Raw genomic sequence first — 24,448 nt, 5'->3', positions numbered from 1 at the left:
AATTTTTCTTGACTTCAAAACCCAAATGTAAGGGTTCCCTTTGTAGAAACCTTGTACTTCTAACAGCTTGGTTGGAATAGCCTGACAAAATATCAATGTTGCCTCTCCTAAAACTATCTTTGGATTTGGAGATTGGGGAGTGGTCCGCAAGCTTTTTGGGACCCAAACAAAAGGGTTTATGCCATCGAAGCCTTGATCTTAATGTCTTATGATGAGGATCCAATGGGGCTTGGAGTTTGGATAAAACTCTATTGCATAGAGCTCAATCTCTACTCATGGGTAAGCTTCTAGCTAAGTGGTGGTTGACCAAGACTTTGCATGGTTATCATGATTTCCTTGCCTAGTGAGGGTACTCCACTCCTTGAAGGGTTGTTTAGGTTCACCATCCAAAGGATGATTCTCTCTTTCATACCTACGGGGGTTAATCTTCACCATCCAAGCTCTACATATATCAATCAAGTGGTTGTGTCAAATGCATCTTCAAGAATGCCTCGATTCATGGGATGATTCTTCTCTGCTTTCTAGTTTATTTTCAAGGATTGGTTACCTTTGCGTATATAAATATGATTGGTTTCTCAACCATGAACCAACATTACGTCTCTCATGTAAGGTCTTCCGAGGATCATGGTGTATGACCCTCTTCTTTGAAAATCCATCACCACGAATGTGTGGTCTAAGCTTAGCCTGAAGGCCTTAAGCTTTGCATCTTGAAGGATGCCAAAAGGTTTAGTTGTGTTCCCATCAGCGAGCTTGACCATGAGGCTTGTGCCTATGAGTGGTGGCCTCCCCCAAACCGCCTAGTAATCCTTGGTGATTATGCTAACACTAGCATAATCATCCAAGATTTCATCTTGTGCCTACTACAAGTGGTGGGCATTCCTAAGCCTCCCAAACTGTACTTGGTAACTATGCGAACACTAGAACCATCATCCAAGATTGTGGAGATCAATGCCTTTACAAAAATGATAGGTATAACACAATGTTCATTTCATCGCTTTTGAAAGTAATGTCTTAGCTTGTTCATGGGCACTTTTCATTGTCCTTTTAACTTTGCTATAGAAGAAGAGATCTCAATGTGGCACCACTCACCCTCCTCCTCTTCAGGTTTAATGTGGGCTCTTAAGTTCCAAGTCATCTAGTAGGATAAGTCTCTCAAAAGTTAAGAAGTTCCTTGTAAAAGAGAACTTATTGAGAATCAACCTTTCGAGGATAAAAAGGCTGTGAGGGGGGCTGCTATGTCCCTCGTGCAATATTTGCACTCACTTGGCTCATACTCACTTGGAGGTCAACTTGGACCTACCAATGTGTAGGGGATGTGCACTGATCCATCCCTAAGAGATGGTGCTTCTGCTAATGGGGTCGAAATGAAGCCGTCACCTATCACATTGAAGAAAATATTATGCTGACTATGATGAACCACGAAAGGCCAAGTTTTCCCCTCTATATAGAGTCCTCCTTCACTGCATCTAGCAATTCAGATTAGTTCTAAAGGCAGAGTCTCTAAGACTAGCTCTTTTTGGCAACTTCTTAAGAATGTTTACGGGTTCAGTTATGGCCTTTGGCTTGCTCTGAGATTCCCTTACTCTAGTTCTGTAATTGACTCTTGAATCGGGTCATAGAATCTCTGAAGTGGGGTTAATGGTTTGTACTCAACCACCTTCTCAAGTACTAGCTCTAGTTCAGCCTACTCCTTGGGCTTGTTGCATTCACTACTTCTCCAACACAAAGCTAGGGTACTCTTTGAGTTTCTTTGGAAGGTTTGTGTAGTCAATGGGTTTCTTCTATTTGGAAAGAGTTGGTTTGAGTGGCAGATTGCATGTTGTCTCCCCGCAAGGCAGGTAGCTTCATATCTATCATCTAAATCACTTTCAATGGTCATGATGTCATTGCCTTGCAATCGTTTCTGCATGCTCTTTGAGGTTTGGACCTCTAGTTCCAGCCCTTCAGCCTTTTGAGGGGATATTGTAACCTTTGGGGCTTGTGCCTCATGCTCTTTGGCGGTTGGCTTTGAGGTTAAAGCCTGAGCTTTCTGCTTTTTAGCTACCTTAAATGTTTCCTTGGTAACTACCCTTGTCTTGGTCTTGAGTCTTGTGATGGCATTAAGGGGGCATGTATGAATAATTCCTCCTTGTATTCTTATTAACAAGTTAAGTGGCTTATGCTCCTACCACTAGGGTGATTGTTACTTTGCTGGGATAGTCCTTGAAAGCATGATCGAGTCTACACTTATAAAATGTTCCTCTGTATAGAATGATATTGGAGTTTGGCACTCGATTCGGGGATGGAGTTGGGGTACTCTGTGATAGCGACATTTATGAGGACACTCAACAACATGATGCGGGCCCCTATAATGGAAACCTTAAGAGATAGCCTATGCGACATATTATTGAAGTCTCTTGCCCTTTGTTGCACCATAGCTTTTGAACAAGGAGGCATAGTATCAATGGTTGGGGGTTGCTTTGGTATCCATATGAATTGTGTTTCTCATATGACTTATATCTCTCATGTTTAGGACTCGAGTCCACTGGCAATTTTGTCACCGAGTACTATTATACTAGTGTGGTTCTAGGAGGAACCGGTTAGGTGGTAAAACTAGAGGTGAGTATGATGACATTAGTGGCGGTCTGTATATATCTCTCGACACAGAGAGAGAGAGAGAGAGAGAGAGAGAGAGAGAGGGGGGGCTCTTAGCATGTACTCTACATTTATTGGACATGCTTTTTACACATTTCTCCTCAAACACAAGGTATCTATTACATCATTTCATCATTTTTGTCAAATTGCAAGTTAATTAGGTATATGATTTATTTTCAAAAGTCTTACCATGTGTAAATGTATAGTGACAAAGCACACTTAAGTATTTTTCTGCACCATGTGTCAATGTATACTAACAAAGAGCACTTAAGTACTTTTATGGCATTCAAAGATTTTTTTGCTTTCTTATTTTGGGAATCAACCTTGGGCCATTGCTTTGGATTAAGCCACTTTTTTGGTTGAGCACTAGTTTAAAGATGCTTTTTGTGAAGATTGTCAATGGACTTCCTTCTAGAAGAGAAGTAGATCACTGGTGCTGGTAGTGCACCTATTTTAAAACCCTTATAAGCTTAGCAAAGTAAAACAAGGGAAGCTAGAACTATTAAAAGTGAGCCATGAGAGGCTCTGCGTAGACAATGTCAATCCTGCTAAAGTTATCATAGGCAAATGCAAATGAAGAAGCTTTCCATAAGCATAAATCTAGGCTAGTTATAGGAGGACTCAAATAGAAAATGTAGATAAAGGATGACTATGATTTATAAAAGAAAAGGTATTCATCTAAACAATGCAAGAAAACATTATTTTCCTTTGTTTTTGTTCTAGAGAGATATAATACAATTTTGAGATATTTTTGGATATAAAGTTATACCTTTTATTTAAGATGAATTCCCCTGAAACAGAAGTTCAAAAAGAGTTTTCTAATGTGCATTAAGAATTAATTGAATATGTGCATTAGACACCTTAGCTTAAAGGTCCACATTTTCAGAAAATTATGGATTAAGGTCCAAAGAGTGTTCTAAATAACCAATAGGATCAATCCAAGTGTTGCTAATTTTAGAGCATGCCTACACCATAATCTCCCCAAAAGTCAACTTTGTGTTGAGACATAAAAACAGCCAAAAACAAAGCTAACTTTATGTAGGACCTGATAACAACACAAAGTACAAATAAAGATACTAAGGAATAGTTCTGTGCAAAGGGTATCTGATCGAGCTACTAAAGAAAAAACTAGCACAACACATTCTCATACATATGAGCCTCCGGGTGGTGCCTCCTGGGTTCTTAAGACTTGAACCGCACATTAGCGTACAGAACGTGGCTCATTTTTCTTATTGCTATTCATGTGTCCATGTAGAAAAATCTGACCGACCCTGTCCCACTGACTCAGGGAGCTGCCACCCTGGTTTAAAATGACATTTGCTGGTTTTTGCAGCTCTTTGCGTTTATGTAAATCCATCCACGATGCATAGTTGTACAACGTAACTAGAACTAGAATAGAACTTTCCCAGACCATAGGAGGCTTCTCATCAGACAAATATCAACCAAGGCAAGTAACTGTTCCTGGAACATCGCCTCGCTTTCCTGCCAGAGAGCGGTATGCTAGGAACTGTGCTGGTGCCTCAGGCTCTTCTATTAATTCTACATTCCAACAAGCACGTGTCATAGGCAACAAATCCTGCCCATCTCCAGTCGACCTATAGCCTTGTACCCAAACATACTTCAAAGTTCCCATCTTCAAAACAGACTCTGCAATTGCTGCCTCGTTGAAAACACAGTCCCGAATTTCAAGCCTCTCTAGGTTAGGGCAACCGTTTGCAAAAAGTCTGAGCCCCATATCAGTTTCACCAAGCAAACCAAAGAGTGCCCACCTCAGCTTCTTTCCATACATGCCAATCTCTTCCATACCCTGGTCAGTCAATAAGCCAGGCCTTAAATACAATGCAAAACGATGTATGTCTGGACACCCTTGCATCAAGGCCCTCACCCCCTCATCAAGAGGGTACTCTAAGATTTCATTGCCTTCATCAAGTAGCACTAGTCGAAAATCCTTCAACTTCGGGCAGTTTGTGGCAATTGTTGCCAGTGCAGCATTGTTTATGTCTGACACATATGCTGCTATGTACTCAAGGTGATGGCAGCTTGTAGCAACCGATATCAAGCCCTTTTGAGTTACAAAACCTTGCTGGACATCTTTATCTCCACGTTCTACACGTAGCCAATGTAGATTCTTACAATTATTTGCAATGACCTCAAGGCCCTCATCACCAATAGCATTGAACACCTGTCACAAACAAACCCATTTCACAAATTAGCCTCATAAAACAATGATACCCCCCTCACAGCAAGTGTGTGCAAACGGAGACCCGCGGCGCGGGAGGGGGGGGGGGGGGGGTATTTACACACACCTTGACAGCTGACGAGTAGAAAATCCTATTTGAAAAGACTTGGAAGGCCCACATTACAAGTGAAATGACACATACTTTACCTCCAAAGCCTCAAGGTTTGCACAGTAGCCAAGAAGCTGGCAGTGACCATTCACGCTAAGAAATGCACACTGCAGATCTATCTTCCTCAAGCCGGCTGCAATTGGTTGGATAAGTGAGTTCACAGTTACATCTCCCTCATCCGCACCCATATAGTACAGACCAACCAAAGATGTTAAGCTGGTTGGCAAAGTAATTGATACTCTTGGATGCTGATCCACACCATTGGTACCCCCTACTGAAACTCCTCCTAGTTCAAGCAAAGCTGTTGTTCCCCTCAGAATCTCTGTTAAGTTTTCTAATTCCAACTCATTAGTAAGTTTCAAAGAAGTCAAGGATTTGCAGTTCAATGCTAATGTTGTTAGATCGGCCATGCTAATGTTTTGCAGATATGTTCCTGTGAGATTTAACACTTCCAAGGACGAATTATGGAGAGAGAGCTCGTGTAACCACTTTCTGTCATGATCTTCAATAGAGCTCTCCTCCAAAAAAAGAACTTTCAAAGATCTGGAAAAAGAGATTTAAAAAACAGCTCGTAATTACGAAAACCAGATAATGATTAAACAACTCTGGAATTCCAACAAATTTCAGAAAATTTTGATAACAAAGGAAGCAAAATATATGTAGCTCAATATTGTTGGGTACATAAAGCTAAATGTTTATAGCATTGCTTTTAAGGTATAAACTAGTTTTTGAAAGACCAAAAAAAAAAAAAAACTCAAGTTTGATCCTAAAGCAAGAAAGGAAACCTGTAATGTCACCTACATCCTGCACTTGGATGCCACGTAGACATATCTGAACAAGAAGGTGCAAGACCTGGAGTGGAAACCGGTCCCATGTGAGCCTAGTCCAAGACGAGTCAGCCAAGGTTCCACTCTGTGTGTCCGAGGTCAAGTGTGCATTGTCCTACACATCACGCAGTGCCAGTCCGTACTGTGAGTCTCCCTCTGGAATGATGTCAAGTGATCTGTGTATCTGGTCTGCAACCAGGTGCCGGACATCTGTAGTTGCATGTAGGTTTGCATGTAGAGAAGGGGCCACAGCCCATAAGGCTACCCCATGGCAACAGCTTGTGCTCGTGTTGTGGGCATGGGGGAGGTGTAGAACCACCCCCATGCCGCCAAGAGGGCCCCAGGCTGTGCCCACCAGCCTAGGCTTGGGCAGGAGGGGCTGTCGGTAGATGATCGTCGAGGATATTGCCCGTTTGTTCATTTAGCATCGGTAACCTATTGGCGGGATCCCTAGAACCATAGTGTTAGACTGAGATGCCAAGTTTACCAGTCATTTTTGGAGGGCATTGTGTCATGTGCATGAAAGATGCCATGGACATTCACCGTTGCTGGTCCAAAAGAGGCAGCCAGATAAAGAGTATGAACCAGGTAGAACCAGGATGATGGAGCACAGAGCACTTTTGGCAGTGTAGACTGGGAGAAAGGCATGGAGGTCATGAAGGAGGATGCTGTCGGCTGATTCTAGGAGGTACTGTCGGCTGATTCTAGGAGCTGTCGGCTGAACCAGAGAGCAAGGGGACTGAAGCGCATCAAGAAGACAAGGCGGCTGACCAACCAGAGGCGGCGCTGCATTTTGTGGAGTTAATGCCAAGACTGTTGGCCGACTGCTGGTCGGCCAGTTCTCCAATGAATAAAAGGGCCTATAAATAGGCTAGGAGGCCCATCATTGTGTTCATTCAATCCTCTAGGGATTGGGTCTTAGGGGTCCAAGTAGGGACCAGCTCTAGGGTGTTTACCACCTTTTTATGAAGGCAGCCTAGGGCTGTAGCAAAGTACCCTTTTTGTACTATATGAAATATACTGAATTTCCAGCATCTCTCTCTCTCTCTCTCTCTCTCTCTCTCTCTCTCTCTCTCTATATATATATATATATATATATATATATATATATATATATATATATATCTGCGTTTTGCATCAGATGGGAGTGTTTAGGGCTGAAAGAAGACTCCCAGAGCTTCCGCACGTTACACATTGTTTGATAACTTTGATACTAATTTTAATTTTTCCATTGCACTTTACCCACAAACCGATGGCCAGACAAAAATCTACAACCAGTTGACCTTTGATGTGCTGAAGTGTTATGTCCACGATCAAAAGATACGTGGGAATTGTATTTGCCTTTAGTTTAAGCTGTTTTAAATCATTCCTTTTCTTCAACTATTGGCAGGACTCCATATGAAGCACCATTTGAAAGACCATTCCAATCGCTATTAACCAAAACCTCATCTTCAGTACCCGAAATGAATAGAATGACGGAGTCTTACCAGGAGATTTTGGAGTCAATGAAAGACAGGTTGGCTAAAGCACAGGAGGCCTACACTCGACAGGCCAACAAAGACTAAAGGGATATGAAGTTCTCGAAAGGAGATTGGGTTTATCTTCAGATTATGAAGCAAAGGCTAAAACATGTGGGCAAGCGATGTCCAAAGCTATCATTCAGGAGCTTTGAAACTTTTTCCATCCAAAGAAAGATTAACGAGGTTTCAATGAAGTTAAAGCTACCTCTGACCTCGACTATGCATGATGTATTCCATGTCAGTTGGCTAAAACCGTATGTAGGTCCAATCCCTTCAGAAGTGAAAGACAAAGCGGAACCAAATATAGTTGACGAAGCGGAAGTGATGGTTCCAGAATAGATCCTTTTGCACCGCTTCAAGCATGGCTCCGACCGAAGACAAAGAAAGTTCCTCGCGAAGTTTTAGGTCCGTGGGACCCACGAAGCGGTATGGCTTGACAAAGAGTTCTTCGACGACTATCCGGCTTTATTAACGAACTATTTGGAGGCTATGCAGCTTCTGTCTATGGCTTGACAAAGAGTTCTTCGACGACTATCCGGCTTTATTAACGAACTATTTGGAGGCTATGCAGCTTCCGTCAAGTTAAGCAGAAGGGGATGTCACGTGCATCCCGCACTTGGATGCCACGTAGACATATCTCAACAAGAAGGTGCAGGACCTGGAGTGGAAACTGGTCCCATGTGAGCCCAGTCCAGGACGAGTCAACCAGGGTTCCACTCTATGCGTTCGAGGTCAGGTGTGCATTGTCATGCACATGAAGCAGTGCTAGTTCGTACTCTGAGTCTCCCTCTAGAATGATGTCAGGTAATCTATGTATCTCGTTTGCGACCGGGTGCCAGACATCTGTAGATGCATGTAGGTTTGTATGTAGAGAAGAGGCCAGCCCATAAGGCTACCCCAAGGCAGAGCCTTGTGCTCTTGTTGTGGGCATGGGGGAGGTGTAGACCCACCCCCAAGGGGGTAGGAGGACCCCAGGCTGTGCCCACCAGCCTAGGCTCGGGCAAGAGGGGCTGTCGGCCAACCCTATGGCCATTGGACCTAGGCCGTAGAGAGGCTGTCAGCCAGCTGCCAGAACAGCCACTCCAAGGCCTGCCCAGCAACCAGCAGGTTTACTTGGGGTGGCCGGTCTTGTCAAGTGTGAAAACGTTAGAATATTCAACATTTATTTGCTATTTCTGCTGGTCGTGAGCATTTATGCTACTGGCCGACTTCAGTAAGCTAGCCCACCAGGGCTAGAGAAGGGTATAAAAGCCCAGCCAAGAAAACGATGAAGTTATCTCATTATTCACAAGGGATTGACACTTCCAAGGGCCAGGACAACCAAGGAGACAGATCCAATCAAGGTGAACATTGCAGGTCAAGATTCTCTCTTCATTCCTTTTTTTTTTTTCCCGAGAAAAGATCCTTTCATTAGTTATAGAAAAAACGCTCGTAGGGCTACAAAAGATCTCTCCTGCTCATAAGAGAAACACAGCAGTGAATACAGCATGGCAGCCCGGGAGACTCTCCCTAGGTGCTGCAAAATACAAGCATCAGTACAAAGGACTGAGAGGCTAAATCATACAATAGGGGGGGGGGGGGGGGAAGAGCCAAACAGGTGGCCTGTAGTGCCAACGGGGGGGATCCCGTGTGTAAGGTGTAGAAGGGGCCACAACGCCAAGTGGTGTGAAAGGCCTGGCGCCGCAAGATCGCCTCATCCGAGTCTCCCCGGATGCGGTCGTACTGTCCTCGCAGGGTGTGGATCAACTCCTGCCAAATCCCACGTACAGTCTCTGCTGGTGGCTCCAATCTCCCCTCAAAGGCCGTAAAGCACCGGGCCCTCCAGGTGAACCAGATGGTGAGGCTGCTGAGGAGCTCCCATCGTAAATCCCGCTCCTGTGTCCAGCTGGCGGACGAGAAATCCGGTGCCGGAACCAGGCGAGGCTGGCCCCTAATAAATCTGATGGCCTGACTGCCCTGCTCCATCTCATAGCCCATAGCAGGCCCTGACGAAGTCGACCAAGCAGCGGCACCCCACGTAAACATACCCTCTGGAGAGAGGGGAGCCAGAATACGCAGCATCCGCAACCAAATCTGCTACGCCTGAGGGCAATCCCAAAGGCAGTGTCTTTGTGTCTCCATAGGGTGGCCGCATCGGACACAGGCCGCCGGAAGACCGCTGTAAACAAGCCAAGTGCCAACTGCTGAGCCTCTGTGGGCGACCAGCCACTGAAAAGTCGAGATCCTGCGGGCCTGTCGACTAGCCCAGAGCCGAGCCCAAAAATCCTCCAGGAACTCCTGTGAGAATCCCTGTAGACGCCAATGCCCCGCTGCCGATGGAGAGACCGTCCTCCTCGCCGTCAAAATATGCCGCCCCAGCCGAACAGTATACTGGAAAAAGGTAATCTCTGTGGCCTCAAGGGATGCATAAGGATCGTGCCACTCATACTCCCCGGGGTCCCACTGTAGCCGGGCCAAGGGGCGTGCTGCATATGCCCATATGCGCCAATCCGGGAGCACATCAGCAGGATCGGAGTCTATATGCCACTTCCGAGAAGCGGCGGCCACTACCCGAATCCTCTGAAAGGTGCACTCTGCAACCAAAGGCGACTCCTCCTCCACTCGCTGGAGTCTGCCCTCATCCTGAATCTCAAAGTAGAGGCAACTGCCATCCTCAATGCAAGCTCTGACAGCAATCAGGATCTCCAACTGTGTAAAGGCTCCCATCCACCGTGGGGTCACTGGCTCGAGAGGCGTGAACCACTCCTCTGTGAGTGCCTCCTGAATATCATCTCTCATAATCAACCCCCCTCTGAAGTGACTCAGCCTCTCCACCTGGATCTCCTCTGGGAGACTGCAGAAGGCCTGCCAGTCTCCAAAACTACGAGCTGGGCCTGCCGCTAAAGGTCCCTAGGCTAAACGAGGCCGAGAACCCAGCATATGACCCTGCTCTGTGCGAACCGCTGGGCTCCAGATGAGCGGCTGTCTGGCCCGCTCCTCAACACAAGAAGGAGGTCGCTGAGAGAGCCCCGGTCTCAGCAGCTCCCAAGCTCTCAGGATACTCAAAGCAAATCTGTCCTCCCATCCTCAACTGAGGCCTGTCCTCCTCATCTCTATGAAGATCCAGCGAATCTCTGGTGCCCAAGTGCCCCCTGCTGGGGGCGCCCGAGCCTGCAGCCGCTGCAAGAGGAGCTCTTTCCAAGGCTCACCGCCTGGAAGCAACCCCCGAACAATAACCTTCCCCAATAAGGCTCTGCTCTGATCGACTGGATCTATAATGCCCAAACCTCCCTGAGCCAGCGGAAGTGTAATAACTGCCTGCCCATGCAACCTTTGCCCGAGCTGGCTGACCGTCCCGCCCAGACCACGGAAAGTTCCTGATCAGCCTCTGTACCTGGCTGATGCAAGAGCTCGAGAAGATCCAGCAAGACGTAATGTACCACATGGTCGCTAACAGCACCTGATTTGCCACCACCACCCTCCCAGCCAAGGATAGTCGAGCTGTACTCCAATACAAAAGCTTCTTCCGAATGCTCAGAAGAAGCGGGGCAATCTGCTGCTCAGGTGACAAATCTAGGCCAATCTGGCATCCCAAATACCGCACTGCTGTGCCTGGAGGAATCCATCTAAAACCGGGGTCCGGGCTCCATGCCGGAGTGGGAGCACTACTGATCCAAAAGGCCACTGTCTTGCGCCAATTGATCAATGCTCCCGAAGCTGCACTAAAAACCGGGAGCGACTGCTCTGCCCGAAGAAGATTGGCCTCTTGGCCATGCAAAAATAAGCCCGTGTCGTCTGCAAACTCAGTATCAAGCAAGTCCTCCCCCCGGACTGGGAGTTGAAGTCCTCTCAAACCAACCTCCTCTGCCGTCAAATACATGCTCATAGCCTCCGCAAAGAAGAGAAAAAGAAAGGGGGCGAGGGGACACCCCTGACGGACTGATCTGGTCAGCTCAAAACTCGGCCCCCGTCCTCCTGCAATCAACACCTGGCTGCGAGCTGTGGAATACAGAGCTGCCACCCCTCTGATCCATCTTGGCTCAAAGCCCAGGCGAAGCATAGTGCCCTCTAAGAAACCCCAATCAACTCTATCGTATGCCTTCTCAAAATCGAGAAGCATCACGACCAAGTCCTCGCCAAGAAATCTAGCTCTGGCCGTCGCCTCCCAGAAAGTAAAGATGTTGTCAAGGATACTGCGCTCCTTGACAAATCCTGTCTGAGTAGCATGAATCAACTCCCCCAGGAAGGGCTGGATCCTCAAACTCAAGGCCTTTGCTAAGACCTTGTAGACAGTATTGAGGATCGTAATAGGCCTCCAATGCCGAATATCATCTGATACTCCCTCCCCCTTGGGGATAAGATAGATCAAGCCCTCTAAAAAGCTCTGCGGCATCACCCCAGTGTCCAAAACATGCTGAAAGCCCCTGCGGAGGCCTGGCCCCAAAAGGTCCCAATAGCGCATAAAAAAGGCCGGCGTCAGTCCGTCCTCCCCTCGGCAACTATGTCGCGGCAGGACTCTCAAGGCCTCGGCAAGCTCAATCTCTGAAAGAGGCGCACCAAGAACCGAACGCATACGATCTGTGACCCTCCTCTGCACATGGGCCCACACAGTCTGTCTGCAAGCATCTCTGTCCTCAGTGGCTGGCTCCGCTGAAAGCATGTCTCTATAAAATGCAGTGGCTATGGCTCTGATCTCCCCGGGCTCAGTAGCTACCGAACCATCCGGTCTACCAAGCTGACAGACTCCTGCCCGAGCATGGCAGTGATCTCAAAAAACTGACCAGTCACTCTATCACCAAGCTGCGTCCACTGAGAGGCCTGACGACGATAGTAAAACTCATGTCTCTGCTCCTCTGCCTCTCTAACCTCCTGGCATGCCTGGCTCAGCTGGGACGCCAACCACTCACATGCCGGCTGCTGCTCCTGGAGGCGCTGTAACGAGGCAAGGCTGCGTCTCAGCCGATGCTCCCTCTCGCGAATCTCTCCCAGCCGTGTCAAAGCTGCAGCGTGCAGAAAAGAGCTAAGCTCGATGAGTCCCTGGGCACACTCGCCTGCTGCATCCTGGTCAGAGCACTGACTATCATGCCAGATCCTCTCAATGTCCTCAGCGAGACTGGGATCTGTAAGTACCCTCTCTAGGATCCTCAACTGCAAGCTGGGCTCCCGTGTCCTCTCCTCCCATGTCAGGATAACTGGCGCATGATCTGAAAATGAGGTGCCAGCGAGAATGCCAACGGAGCCCCCTCGCTCCCCTAACCAGTCGCCCACATAAAAGCGATCAATCCGTGACAAATTAGTCCCTCCCTGTTGACGATCCGATCGAGAGAAACTAAGATTGTCCTGAGAACGGGAGAAAGCCCCATGCTGCCATGCATCAGTGATCCTCAGTGTCATGCAAAACCGATCCCAAGCTGCAAGCTCTGTGCCGTGCACTGTAACATGACTGCCTCCCACCCTATCGGCCGGGTCCTCAAGCATATTGAAGTCTCCCCCGACACACCAATGTGCAACCTCTGGCAATGCATCCATAACCTGGGTCCAGAACTCTGCTCTGGCACTAGCATGATTAGGCGCATAGACGTTGAGCACGCCCAATAGCTCATCATGCATCCTCAGAATGACATACTATGCTCTACCAGGCACAATGATCCCTCGATCCACAATGGCCTGCCGCCATACATCTGCAATGACCATGCAAACTCCTCCCTGTCCACCCAAAGGACCAAACCCTACAGACCAAAAGGTATCCCATCTACCAGGCATCACCGAACCATATCTCCGGATCCTGCTCTCACCCAAGTGGTGCTCCTGCATCATCAAAATATCAATGCTGCCACCAACCAGGCATCTCTGAAGCTCCTGCCTCAAGCAACCTCAATAGCGTATAAAATGTGCTCCGCCCAGGCCCTGTACATTCCATGAGATGATCCTCATGGATGACCTGCTGAGGTAGATGCTGTCTCAGCCGTGCGGCGGGCCTTCGCAAGCGGCTTGGATGGAGAGTAGTCCCCATCCGAGCGGCTGCGAATCTGCCCACCCGGTGTACTGCAAGAATCCCGGATCAGGCGCCAGTGGCTGTGGCCCATGGCGACTGCCTCCCGCTCTGACAGAGCAACCTCGTGTATACATACATATCCAGGGTCGCGTGCTAAGTCTGCCACTATACGCACGACCAAATGACGAATCCCTGAGGCATCCACACTCCCGGGATCCAAGAAAAAATGAGCCAACTCCCAGAGCCGGCCTATCACATCTGTCACCTCCACGTCGCTCACATGATGTGAAAACTCAACTGCCTGAGTCTTCGAAGTGCTAATAGCGAGCTCTAGAGTCCACTCCCGGTCGCAAGGGCCACAGAGAGGGAACGAGAAGGCCATTGCTGAATCAAGTGCCTCCTCCCCGCGGGCCAGAGGTATCACTACATGAACGCGGATGGGTGCTGGCTCATGGGGGCCCTCTGCTCCAAAAAGCCGAGTGAAGGCGTAACCGAAAGCCTCCGATCGCTGTCTAGCACCGAGGCGACTCAGCCAACTGCGGATAGATGATATCCGTGAAGCCCGGATCGGCATGGCAGGTCTCCTCTGTGGTGCTCGAGTGAGATCGGTGCTCAGCGCCCTCCGGACTGCGGGCGAGCGCCAGGGGACTGCCAGGGTCTCCCGGGAAGGCAAGGCGGGTGGGGGGGGAGGAGGGGGGGGGGGGGGCAAGGGGGGCGGAGGGGGAGCCGCTGCCCAGACCGGAGCGGGGGCAGGCGGAGGCGAAGGTGGAAGCGAGGCAATGGGAGGGGATGAGGGTGGGGGTGGGGGGGGTGAAGGAGGGGGTGCTGGCATCTCCTGGTCCTCAGTCGCTGCAGGGGGCTCCTCCTGGAGGGGAGCAAAGCTGTTCCTCACGGGAACCCGGTGAGGCTGAGCCTGTGGCTGCTGCTGCAGCGGTCTCTGTGCGTGCTGCTGTGACTGTCTCCCTCGGCGGCGCCCCTGTCCAGGCTGCCACTCCGAGGTCTCTGTGGCCTGAGCAGGTGTCCCGGAGGCAGCCTGCCGTGCCGCATCTGTGGGCGGGCCATCAGGGGCCTGCTGCTGTGGTGAGGGTCGAGGTCTCCTGCGAGGGCAGGCCTTGGCCAGATGGCCGACCTGCCTACATATGAAGCACTGGTTCGGGAGCCCCGAGAACTCCACTCTCTGATCAATCCATCCCCCCCCTATCCTAGGTAGCTGAATGACCTTAGGAAGGGAGGAGATGTCAGACACCAAAACTCTGACGGAGGGTAGCCCAGCTGCTCTGGCCACCACTGAAGCTGCTGTGGGGCCAGTCTCGAGTACCGAGCCCACCAATGCTCCTAGCCGAGAGAGAAGCGGAAGATACTCCCGGCGGAGTCCAGGGAAGCAAACTGTAACATGAAAAAGGCGCTCTCCCTGCTCAGCTGCTGCTGGATCAAAGCCATGCTGCCAAGGTCCGAGCACCCCTGATGTCAAGGGGACTCATGGCAAGGACCTTGGCCACACTCTGGGCGGTCTCGAACTCGATCTGATAATGTCCCCGGCCCAGAAGCTGTACGTCCAGGATCTTGCCCACATCTGCAAGCAGGCGGGCCTGGAGAAGATCCCGGATCTCCCCTCTGCTGGGGCGAGTGCCGACTATACGGCAGATGGTGGAATGGGCCTGAAGGCGTTCCACCTCTGCGGTGAGGCTTGCTTCCTCTTCCGGCGAAAGAGAAAGCCTGATGGGGGTGTCCTCGGGGGCGGGCGAGGGGGCTGCGGATGAGTCCCTCTGAGGCAAGGCGGGAGGAGTCTCCATCAGAGTCTGAAGCTCAGGCGTAGGCGAGGCGAAAGCGGAAATCCTGCAAGAAACGGGCTGCACACAGAAAGGCGGAAGACCGGAGGAAAAAAAAGAAACAAAACCCCCAGGGGGGCGGAGGTTAGCACGAAAAGGGAGGGGGGGTAAAAACGGCGAAGGAAAAGCCTTGGGGGGGGGGGGGGGCGGCAGCTGCGCGAATGAGGGGCGGGGAGGAAAATGCTGGCGGAAGGGGGCGATGCAGAGGTGAGATGGGCGAAGAAGGGGATGCGAAGAGGCGAGGAGGGAGGGGGCGAGGGGGCAAGGAGGGAGCGCAGCAGCGAGGGAGGGGGGGCGCAGCAGCAAGCAGGCGAAGGGTGGCGGGCAGAGCAACGAGGGAAGGGGGCGCAGGAACAACAGTAGGCGGGGGGGGCAAGAGCAAGCGCAATGGCGGGGGGGAGCTGGTGTGCAGGTCGCGCAGGCAGGAGACGGGGCGCAGCTTCAGCGAGCGTTAGCTCTTGCTAGACCGATTCTCTCTTCATTCTAATAAAGCAAATACACCATTCGTGGTGGGGGCCCTACAGAGGGTATTTGGGACCCAATAATGTGTCCTCTCTCTCTCTCTCTCTCTCTCTCTCTCTCTCTCTCTCTGGATTCAGAGCATCATTGTGAGGCATCGGGCTCGTCCAACCAGGCATCTCACTATGGCAGATATCCAGGCCATCCGGCAGAGACCCATGCTAGAGCTCCTAGGATGATTACCACTCCAGCCATAAACTGTTGTACTCACTGTCACTTTTGTACTCCCCCATATTCATGTATTCATGTACTCATGTACCCCATTTTGACTAGTAGCATTAGCTTCCCACTCTCCCTAGTTGCTGCTTCCGGATGCTCCCTACTGATGTATTGTAGGGCTAGATACTTACCTTCAGTTCTTTCTTTTCTTTTCCAAACAGTGTATCAGATGTCACATGGTTGTAACTTTGGTCTCATAGGCCACTTTGGCCTTTTGAAGACGTTAATATAACATTTCATTTCATCTCTCTCTCTCTCTCTCTCTCTCTCTCTCTCTCTCTCTCTCTCTTCCGTTACCGTAATCATAAACCGCCTCTCCAAACTCGAGAAGGGATTTGACAAAATCCAAGAGCTCGAAGAGAGAACATCCAGTCAAGAGACTGAGATTTCAGCCCTAAGGGAGGAACTAGTGGAGGCCAAATTGCATGCTAAAAGTCAAGCGGCTGAAATCTCAGCCGTCAAAAAGGAGTTGGAAGCCACTTCACAAGGCAAGCTTGAGGATGGAAAATTTCAGCCCTCTTTGATTGAAGAGCTGAATACCATCAAGGAACAAATGAGGATCATTCGAGAGGAGGAGGAGCAACATAAAGAGAAGACATCTTCATGGGTGGAGGTGATCACAGAGACACAAAAGAAGATGGCCGAGGCGGAGAAATGGATCGAGGTCGCCAAGAAAGGGAAAGGTAAAGAATCGCCACCCATTCCCACTCCCACCATCATCAACATGACCCTTTAAGAGGAGCGAAGGAGGAAGACCCGGACCTTACATGTACGAGTGCCCGGTCTAAAAGACCGTGATGATGCGGAAGGGGAAACCAAGGAGCTCTTCTCTATGATAGGCATTGAAGCCACGCACACAAAGGCATGGAGAGTGGGAAAGAAGAGAGAAGGTAGTGGCGAATCTTCTAAGGAGAGAGCACTTATCATTCGTTTCCCCTCCATGGAAGTGATGGACTTCTTGAAGAGACGTCCTACACTCAAGAAGACGGGAATATTTCTTGGAGATAACCTCACACTCTTGCAGCTTGCCCACATGAAAGAAGTTATGCCCGAGCTAAGCCTTAAGGGTAGCCCGAGAGAAAGGGAAAGTGGCCTTCTATGGAGATGGTAGAGTGGTGATTATAGAGAGGCGCTCCTCATGACGGCGCGAGACCTATGGGACTACACTCAAAGTTGCTACTTGGAATTGTAATGGATCTCTACGCCTTGATGTAGGGGCTTTTGAGGATAGTTTCACTGGGAGGGACATCATCTTCTACTCTGAGACGCATCAGGCTCCTGGACAGTCCATGCCACATGTTAGTGGATACCGATGGGAGACATCTTGTAGACAGGAGACTCGTTCAGAGCATAGAGGACGGGGCTCAGGAGGAGTGGCGGTATTGTTTAGAGAGGAGCTGTAGCCACTGATACATATAGTCCGCAGAGATGAGCACGCTAGGTACATTTGGGTTAGACTGAGGGCAGAAACAGGCAGATATCTCTACATTGCTATATGCTATTTTGCTCCTAGTACATCAGTGTATGCATCACCTAGAGGGCAGTCTCCCTTTTCTATTTTGGATGATGACATTTTGGAGTTCTCCAGGGATGGTGACATCATTCTCTTGGGGGACTTCATTGCCAGGACCGCCCATCACCAGACAGTATTTTATGATACCTCAGAGGAGATGTCGAATGAGCTTGATGTTAGGGATATGGGCCTATCTAGACTCTCACACGATGAGGAACACACTGAGTATGGGCGGTATTTGATAGACATGGGGACTACACATGGATTGGCCATCCTAAATGGCCTACAGAGATTCCTGGCAACGAGCGGTTTCACTTGCTTTCCACATCGGCATGATGCTAGTGCAGTGGACTACTTGGCATTCGCCAAGTGCTTCCTGGTGGCTCAGTCCAGTCTCATTCCCTCTTTTCAGGATTTTATGGTAGGCACTAGGCCGGTTGGAGTAGCAGTAGATCATGCTATCTGGTCCTTCACTCTCACATTTCAGTTCAGCATAGTTCCATTGATACAGGTCTCCACACACACTCGTTATACCTTTACGAGGGAGACTGACACCGTGTACCCGGATGAGATATACAGACGCTTATGTGCCGAGGAGCCGAGACGGCCATTAGATGAGCTCACTCAGATATTGATAGAGACACTTCATGCTGCAGCATCAGAGGCGTATCCCCATAGTCACCCTACACGGAGACGATCTAGGAACATGCCCCAGAACAGCTGGTATGATGAGAACAGCTGGTATGATGAGGAGTGCAAAGAGATGAGGATCAGATTACAGAGAGAGGTGCTCATGGGTGTTACCACTCCTTTTATGCAGACGCCATTGAAGTCTCATTGGGACGCAGGATTGCGTATCTTGCGATATCTGCAGAGTACGAAGGATCTAGGACTCTGTTACACAGGAGGGGATGGAGTCAAACTCCAAGATTGGAGTGACTCATATTGAGGAGGAGATCCAGACACGAGGAGATCTACTTCAGGTTACAGTTTTACCCTCGGCTCAGGAGCAGTTTCTTGGAGCAGTAAGAGGCAGCCAACTATTGCCCTGTCTTCGACAGAGGCAGAGTACCGGGCTGCTTGTGGTGCTACTTGCAAGGTTGTGTGGTTGCGGAGGTTGCTAGGCGAGATTGGGTTTCCATAGAAGGAGCCCACAGTCATCCAATGCGATGACCAGAGTTGTATAGCTATTGCTCGGAACCCGGTCTTCCATGCCCGGACCAAGCACATAGAGATACAGTATCACTTTGTACGTGAGAAGATCTTGGCTGGTGACATCTTGCTACTTTGTTGTTCGACGGAGGACAATGCGACGGACCTCTTCACAAAGTCTCTACCTCAGGCTATGCTCAGGCGGCACTCCAGCTCCCTTGGGTTGATTTCACAGCCAAGAGCTGAGAGGGGGTGTTAGAAGTCATCTCTTGTCTTTATCAGACACCGGGCCTCTGTTGTGGGTGTGCCCGCCTTGTATAGGTGTGTGATCATTTTTTCTCACTCCCCGTATTTTTTTCCCATTTTTCCATGGTGTGGGTGGCTGCCACCACAGGCTGGCAGGAGCTTCTGATGCTGGCCGACTGCACTCTTGTTCACCTGGAGCTGGCCGACTTGATTAGAAGGAGTCCTGGGTTTTTTCTCTGCTGGCCGACTGGCTGTGCCCAGTCGTGAGGGCTGGTGGGGCATGATGCGCTGGCCGACTATACTCATGGGGCCATATAAATAGGCCCCAGGCTCCCACATTGTATTCATTCAGTTTTTCCTTGGGATCTTGTGTATAGAGAAGAGTTATACGCCTATCTCTCTCCTTCTCTTGTGCATTCACGGAGGATGGGTTTGTGATTAGACCCAACTACATGGATACTCATGGGGTACGGTATGCTATTGGTCAGATGCGCACATCCTCACACGAGCTAGAGATTGAGACTGGTAGATTCAGAGGAGTACCAGCTGAGACCAGGATTTGTCAGTTGTGCCAGATGGAGCCAGAGACAGAGTTACATTACATGTCACTGTCCAGTATATTATGAGATACGAGGCTGTTTTCACTGCCTGTTCAGAGAGGGTTTCGAACCACTTTCTAGAGTCATGAGATACCAGGATAAGATTAAAGAGATGCCTCGGATTATACTTGCTGGAGTTGCGTAGACATAGAGAGGGTCTCTTGAGAGGGAGGGGATCAGAGAGGGAGAGACACCTATAGAGGCAGATTACAGACTTCTTTCGACCAGAGATTGAGCAGTCAGGCCAGCAGGCATTGCAGCTAGCCCCAGAGTATAGCCACACCAGAGGTACACTGATTGATCGGACTATAGAGCTGGGGCGGTCCAGGCGCCCCAAGATGAGAGGCCCATCTCGACACCGGCGAAGACTACAACAGAGGATCAAGACCATACTAGCACGGCATGGGAGATGTCCAGTCAAAGTACTCACCATGGAGGACATTGAGGATATACGCCATCGACCAATGAGAGACATCTTTGGATAGTGATGTATATGATGCTTACCTTTGTTGCTGGAGTTTTCCTTCCCAGATGTTATCCATTAGGAGCTCCTAGTACCTTACTTTTCCTCATAGTAGTTGTTTCAGTTTTCAGTTAGTTGTTAAGTTGTTTTAGCTTTTCTTACACAGACATTGTCTCAATTGTTGTAACCTTTTTGGTCTCATAGGTCATTTTGGCCTTTTGAAGACGTTAATATATCATTTCATTTCATCTCTCTCTCTCTCTCTCTCTCTCTCTCTCTCTCTCTCTCTCTCTATTTTTCTACACATCTACTTCAGTTGTGTGCGTTATATTTGTCGTAAAAGATTGCTAAATTCCGAGCATTGAAGTTACCGATTCGACCACGAAGCTTCCGCATGTTACATGTAAAGCATGCCAAATACCTGCTAGCACCACTCATAGCAATATTTTCAAGAGCACCCACCCGTATGTATGGAAATCAAAGCAGTCACATTGCTAACGGCATGGGGGTCCATGCCATCAGTTCAACGATATTGCAAATGGTGTGGTGCTTTTTCTCCAACAATAGCGTTATAAAGCCAATCGCACTTGCAATGACATCTCAATCTTATTTATCTTCAAAGAAGATGCAAATGGATCAGAAAGCACTAAAAAAGTTCCCTACCCGAGTATTTGGTTTTAGGCCAAAAGATAGGAAAGCAGCCATCCAACGTTCAGATTTAGCCCAAATTAGCAACAAAGCAGATGATACCTTCAAGGCCTGCAAATTCAGTAAAGTACATACCTATTGCATTGAAGGAATGGCAGCTGCTTTTTCCACATCAGCTGGCACAGAGATGCAGCAAGTGTAAACAGTGCATGCAGGGAAGCTGCTTATGAGAGTGGTGTGAAGCACACAGGAGAATACAGGTAATTCCAGATTTCCTATAGAGGATTTCTAGTGTAGAATCTAGCAGAAGAGTTTTCCATGAGTGTGCATAGGAAAAGATTATCAGCAGCAAGTGCTTCATCAAGAGATGCTTGAATTTCATCAATCTCTCTGGCTTCAACGCGAGGTGCTTGGTGCAATTCAGCAGCAGCACGTGAGCAGCCCACACACTGATGGATGGTCCACAAGACCAGTCATGGTCCACAGACCAGGAATCAGCATATCAGTTAGACAAGTTTATCAGTTCAGTGTTAGTGCATGTGTCGAACCTAAGCAGAAGGGTGTACCACTTTCCATGGATCACTACTAATTTATGCCATTCCACTGGCTGGGAAAATGGATATATGCAGAACAGGTTTAGGATAGTGTCATCCCTTTGGGTGCTCTTCACAATACCAGCAATAGCAGGTATCAATCTCCACCATAGGCATGCTACTTGGAAGAGACCCAGTGTTCAGTTAGTAGACAATATATCGTTGAAGCATTTCAAGCACCCACCTTTGCCTACCCGTTCAACACCAGCTATCAAGAGCTCAACAAAATGAACTAGACACATGAAAGAAGAGGGTCTTAGGAACAATGTTTAGATAAACTTCCAAATTGTACACTCTATCCAACCATTCCAAACTTCCACCGTAACGGCCCCCCAATCTAATGGCAAGAAACCACTAGCCATCTGATTTCCCACACAAAACTGGGGCACTCTGGGTTGTCTCAACCCCTCTTTATTGCTATGAGTCTGTTTTTTGCTAATGTATTTATGAAGCATCCTATTTTTTCTTCCTAAAAATTCCATCTTTAAACTGGCACACATGCAGATGGAAGCAACCTCCAACAATGGAGTAAATATCAAAGCTTTTGCTTCTTGTTTTTCTGTTCTTAACTTTCACGAAGTCAGTCACAAAGGCTTCTTTCCTCTCATAAACCTGCAAGAGCATACCGCCGGCACCAGCGATAAACAGGCCCCTGAGTCTGGACCCATCAAGTTTATTGAGTGGGATTGGAAACCGGTTCTTGATAGTAAGCTTGTTTAAAACCCGTTATTCTTCCAGTTTGTTTTTTTTTTTGTCACAGACTGCTCTAGCATGATGCCACAATATTGCACACCAGATTAACTTATCCAAGATTAGATCCCCTCTTGTCGAGGACACTAACCTCATTTCTTTCTATTACATCATACTTGACAGATGTCTTTTTTCTCTCAAAAAAGGGCAGGAGAGCAAATTACCTGCAAGATTTAGCAATTGCTTCGAGGCCAATGGTAGAGAAGCCAGAGCACTTGTCGAGCTTGAGGACCTGCAACATGTGGCCACGTTCTTTTGCAAGGGTGCATAGGTCTTCATCAGTGATGACCATGCGGCGGAGGTGGATGGATTTCAGGCACTGGCAGTTCACAGAGATCTCAGAGATCCAGGGTTTCGCATGTCCTCCCCAGTCATCAGGGATGAGCTCGAACATGGCAGCCCTGGGTTTGCCCTTGATCTTGAGGGCTTCTAGGTATTTGAAGCGCCGGGTGAGGCTGGGGGGGTCTATGGCATAGCAGCATCCAATGGTGACGGACTTGCGGGTTAGCCTGTCCACGCTGTGCCACTTCTTGCAGACCAGTGAGATGGAGCTGCGATTGGAGGCTTCCTTGATGTATGCGAAGATGCACTCCAGCGCTGTCTCTGAAATGCTGTCCCCGCCGAAAAAAGCAGGAGGCATAGGAAGCTCCCCCATGTCCTGCTAGAGTTTTAGTGGAGATGTAATGATGGTGATGATGATGCTATGCAGGAAGAGGTTACTATGATGATTGCGAAGATTAGAGCAGAGAGAGCTTTACACATTGGATAGGTATTAGAGATTGGCACATAATTGTTCAGTTCCTGCCACATGTGCCATGAGTGACGCGAGCGTGGCACCATAAAGAGGGAAGTAGGGTTTCTTTAAAAATGGAAATTACAAGGGTATCTACAACAAGACCGTGAAGTCAGACGAGAAGAGAGAGGTCTAGAGTTGGGCAGTAGAGCGCACCTGTCATCGAAGACCTGTAGCAGACTGATGATGGGGGTGATGTTTTTCTTCCCTCGACAATGACGTGGTCTATGACGATAATGCCTGCAGGTAGGACTCCCGTGCAAAAAAGCTATGGTCGCGTGCCGTGACCCGTCCTTCCCTTTCATGGCCCACATGGGCAGTGGCCACTGGGCCAGCCTCCTTCCTCCCCTCCACCTTTCAAAGATTCCAATCATAATCTATTCCATCTATTAAGTTAAAGTTCCAAGTGGCTTAGAAGTTAACACATTCTAGGAGGAGCCAGAATTTTGAAATTTCCAGAGGAGAAGTTAACACGCTTGGGAAAAGACACATGAATTGAACACGATATATATGTCATGCAAACAATGCCGTAGCATCGCACAGGTCTCGAACTAGTATATACAAGTCGACTCTCACCTGTCTCTCAGAGGGTTGACACCTCTCTCTCTCTCTCTCTCTCTCTCTCTCTCTCTCCACCCCCCTCCTGCACTTTGCATTCTTTGATGACACGTGTCAAAAGAGACTTTAGTCTCCTCTATATATATTAGGGCGACTGCAGACTGAGAATCACCAAAGGCTAAGAGCTCCACGATTTCTCCACCCAACCATGCCAATCTTCCACACGGCTCACCTAAGTTTGGACCCCTCCTTTTTTAATAGCCTATTGGCCCTTTTCATGTGCCTAGCCACTATTATTAGTGCGCGGCCACCCTTGAGTCCATTACCGGACATATTGGCTCCCCTAAACCCTGCCTGTGCCTTGTCCGAGGACCCTGCCCGTGCCTTGTCCGAGGACGGTTTAGCTCTCTATGCTCCCAGAACTACCGCTGTCGTGACATCACTCCCCCCTTAAGAGGATTTTTCGTCCTCGAAAATGAAATTCGGGAACCTTTGTCTAAGTGTGCTTACCTTTTCCCAAGTAGAACCTTCTTCTGGTCTATCCTTCCACTTGACTAAACACTCCTGTCGTCGTACAGAGTGTCGAGTCCTTTTCTCTTGGAAATCCAAGACATTTTTTCGTTCGTATAGTAAGGATGGGGGTTCGATAAGTTCTACTAGGATCTCTTGAGACTGACGAGATTATCGTCATCACCCAATTTCTTTTTCAGTCTACTAACGTGAAAAATTGGATGAACTTTAGAGCTTTCTTGTAAAGCTAACTTATAAGCAACACTACATACTTTTTTAAGTATTGTGAATGAACCACAATACCTTGGAGATAGATTTGGACTTCTCCCTATTTTCAAAGATTCGGAGTGTTCGGGAACCTTTAAAAACACTTTGTCACCTTCTTCAACGATGATATGTCTACGATCTTGGTCTGCATAGTGTTTAGCACGGTCTTGTGCTCTCTTAACACTATCTTTCGCAATTTTCGTCATCTCTTGGAGATCTTGAAGAAAATCTTTAACCTTTTGTATCTTTTCTTTCTCGAGTCCAACGGCCACTAGGGCTCGTAGTTGAAAACTATACATCAACATGAATGGACTAAATCCCATTGTTGAATGTTTGGCACTATTATAAGCGAATTCCAATATTCTTCCCAATTGGATTGCTTTTTGCTTACATATGCTCGTAGCATATCTTCGAGGACTTGGTTGACTTTCTCGGTTTGACCATCGCTTTGTGGATGATCAACCATACTCATACTTAGAATGGTGT

At 48.5% G+C, this 24,448-nt stretch overlaps 1 protein-coding gene across 1 annotated transcript; it reads right to left on the bottom strand.

Moving 5' to 3' along the window:
- Positions 1 to 3,513: 3,513 nt before the first annotated feature.
- Positions 3,514 to 22,791, bottom strand: LOC147628938 (coronatine-insensitive protein homolog 1b-like). The gene is made up of 3 exons (XM_086812110.1): positions 21,999 to 22,791; positions 5,021 to 5,525; positions 3,514 to 4,816 (listed from the first exon to the last, which is right to left on the bottom strand). Exons 1-3 carry the CDS (start codon positions 22,487 to 22,489, stop codon positions 4,073 to 4,075), a joined length of 1,740 nt encoding a protein of 579 aa, XP_086668236.1. The 5' UTR covers positions 22,490 to 22,791; the 3' UTR covers positions 3,514 to 4,072.
- Positions 22,792 to 24,448: the final 1,657 nt, after the last annotated feature.

The sequence above is a fragment of the Cibotium barometz genome, chromosome 18 (assembly GCF_041138505.1).
Source record: "Cibotium barometz isolate CiBa-2024 chromosome 18, ASM4113850v1, whole genome shotgun sequence".
Lineage (NCBI taxonomy): Eukaryota > Viridiplantae > Streptophyta > Polypodiopsida > Cyatheales > Cibotiaceae > Cibotium > Cibotium barometz.
The sequence above is the reverse complement of the archived record's forward strand: the minus strand, read 5'-3'. Positions and strand labels throughout refer to the sequence as shown.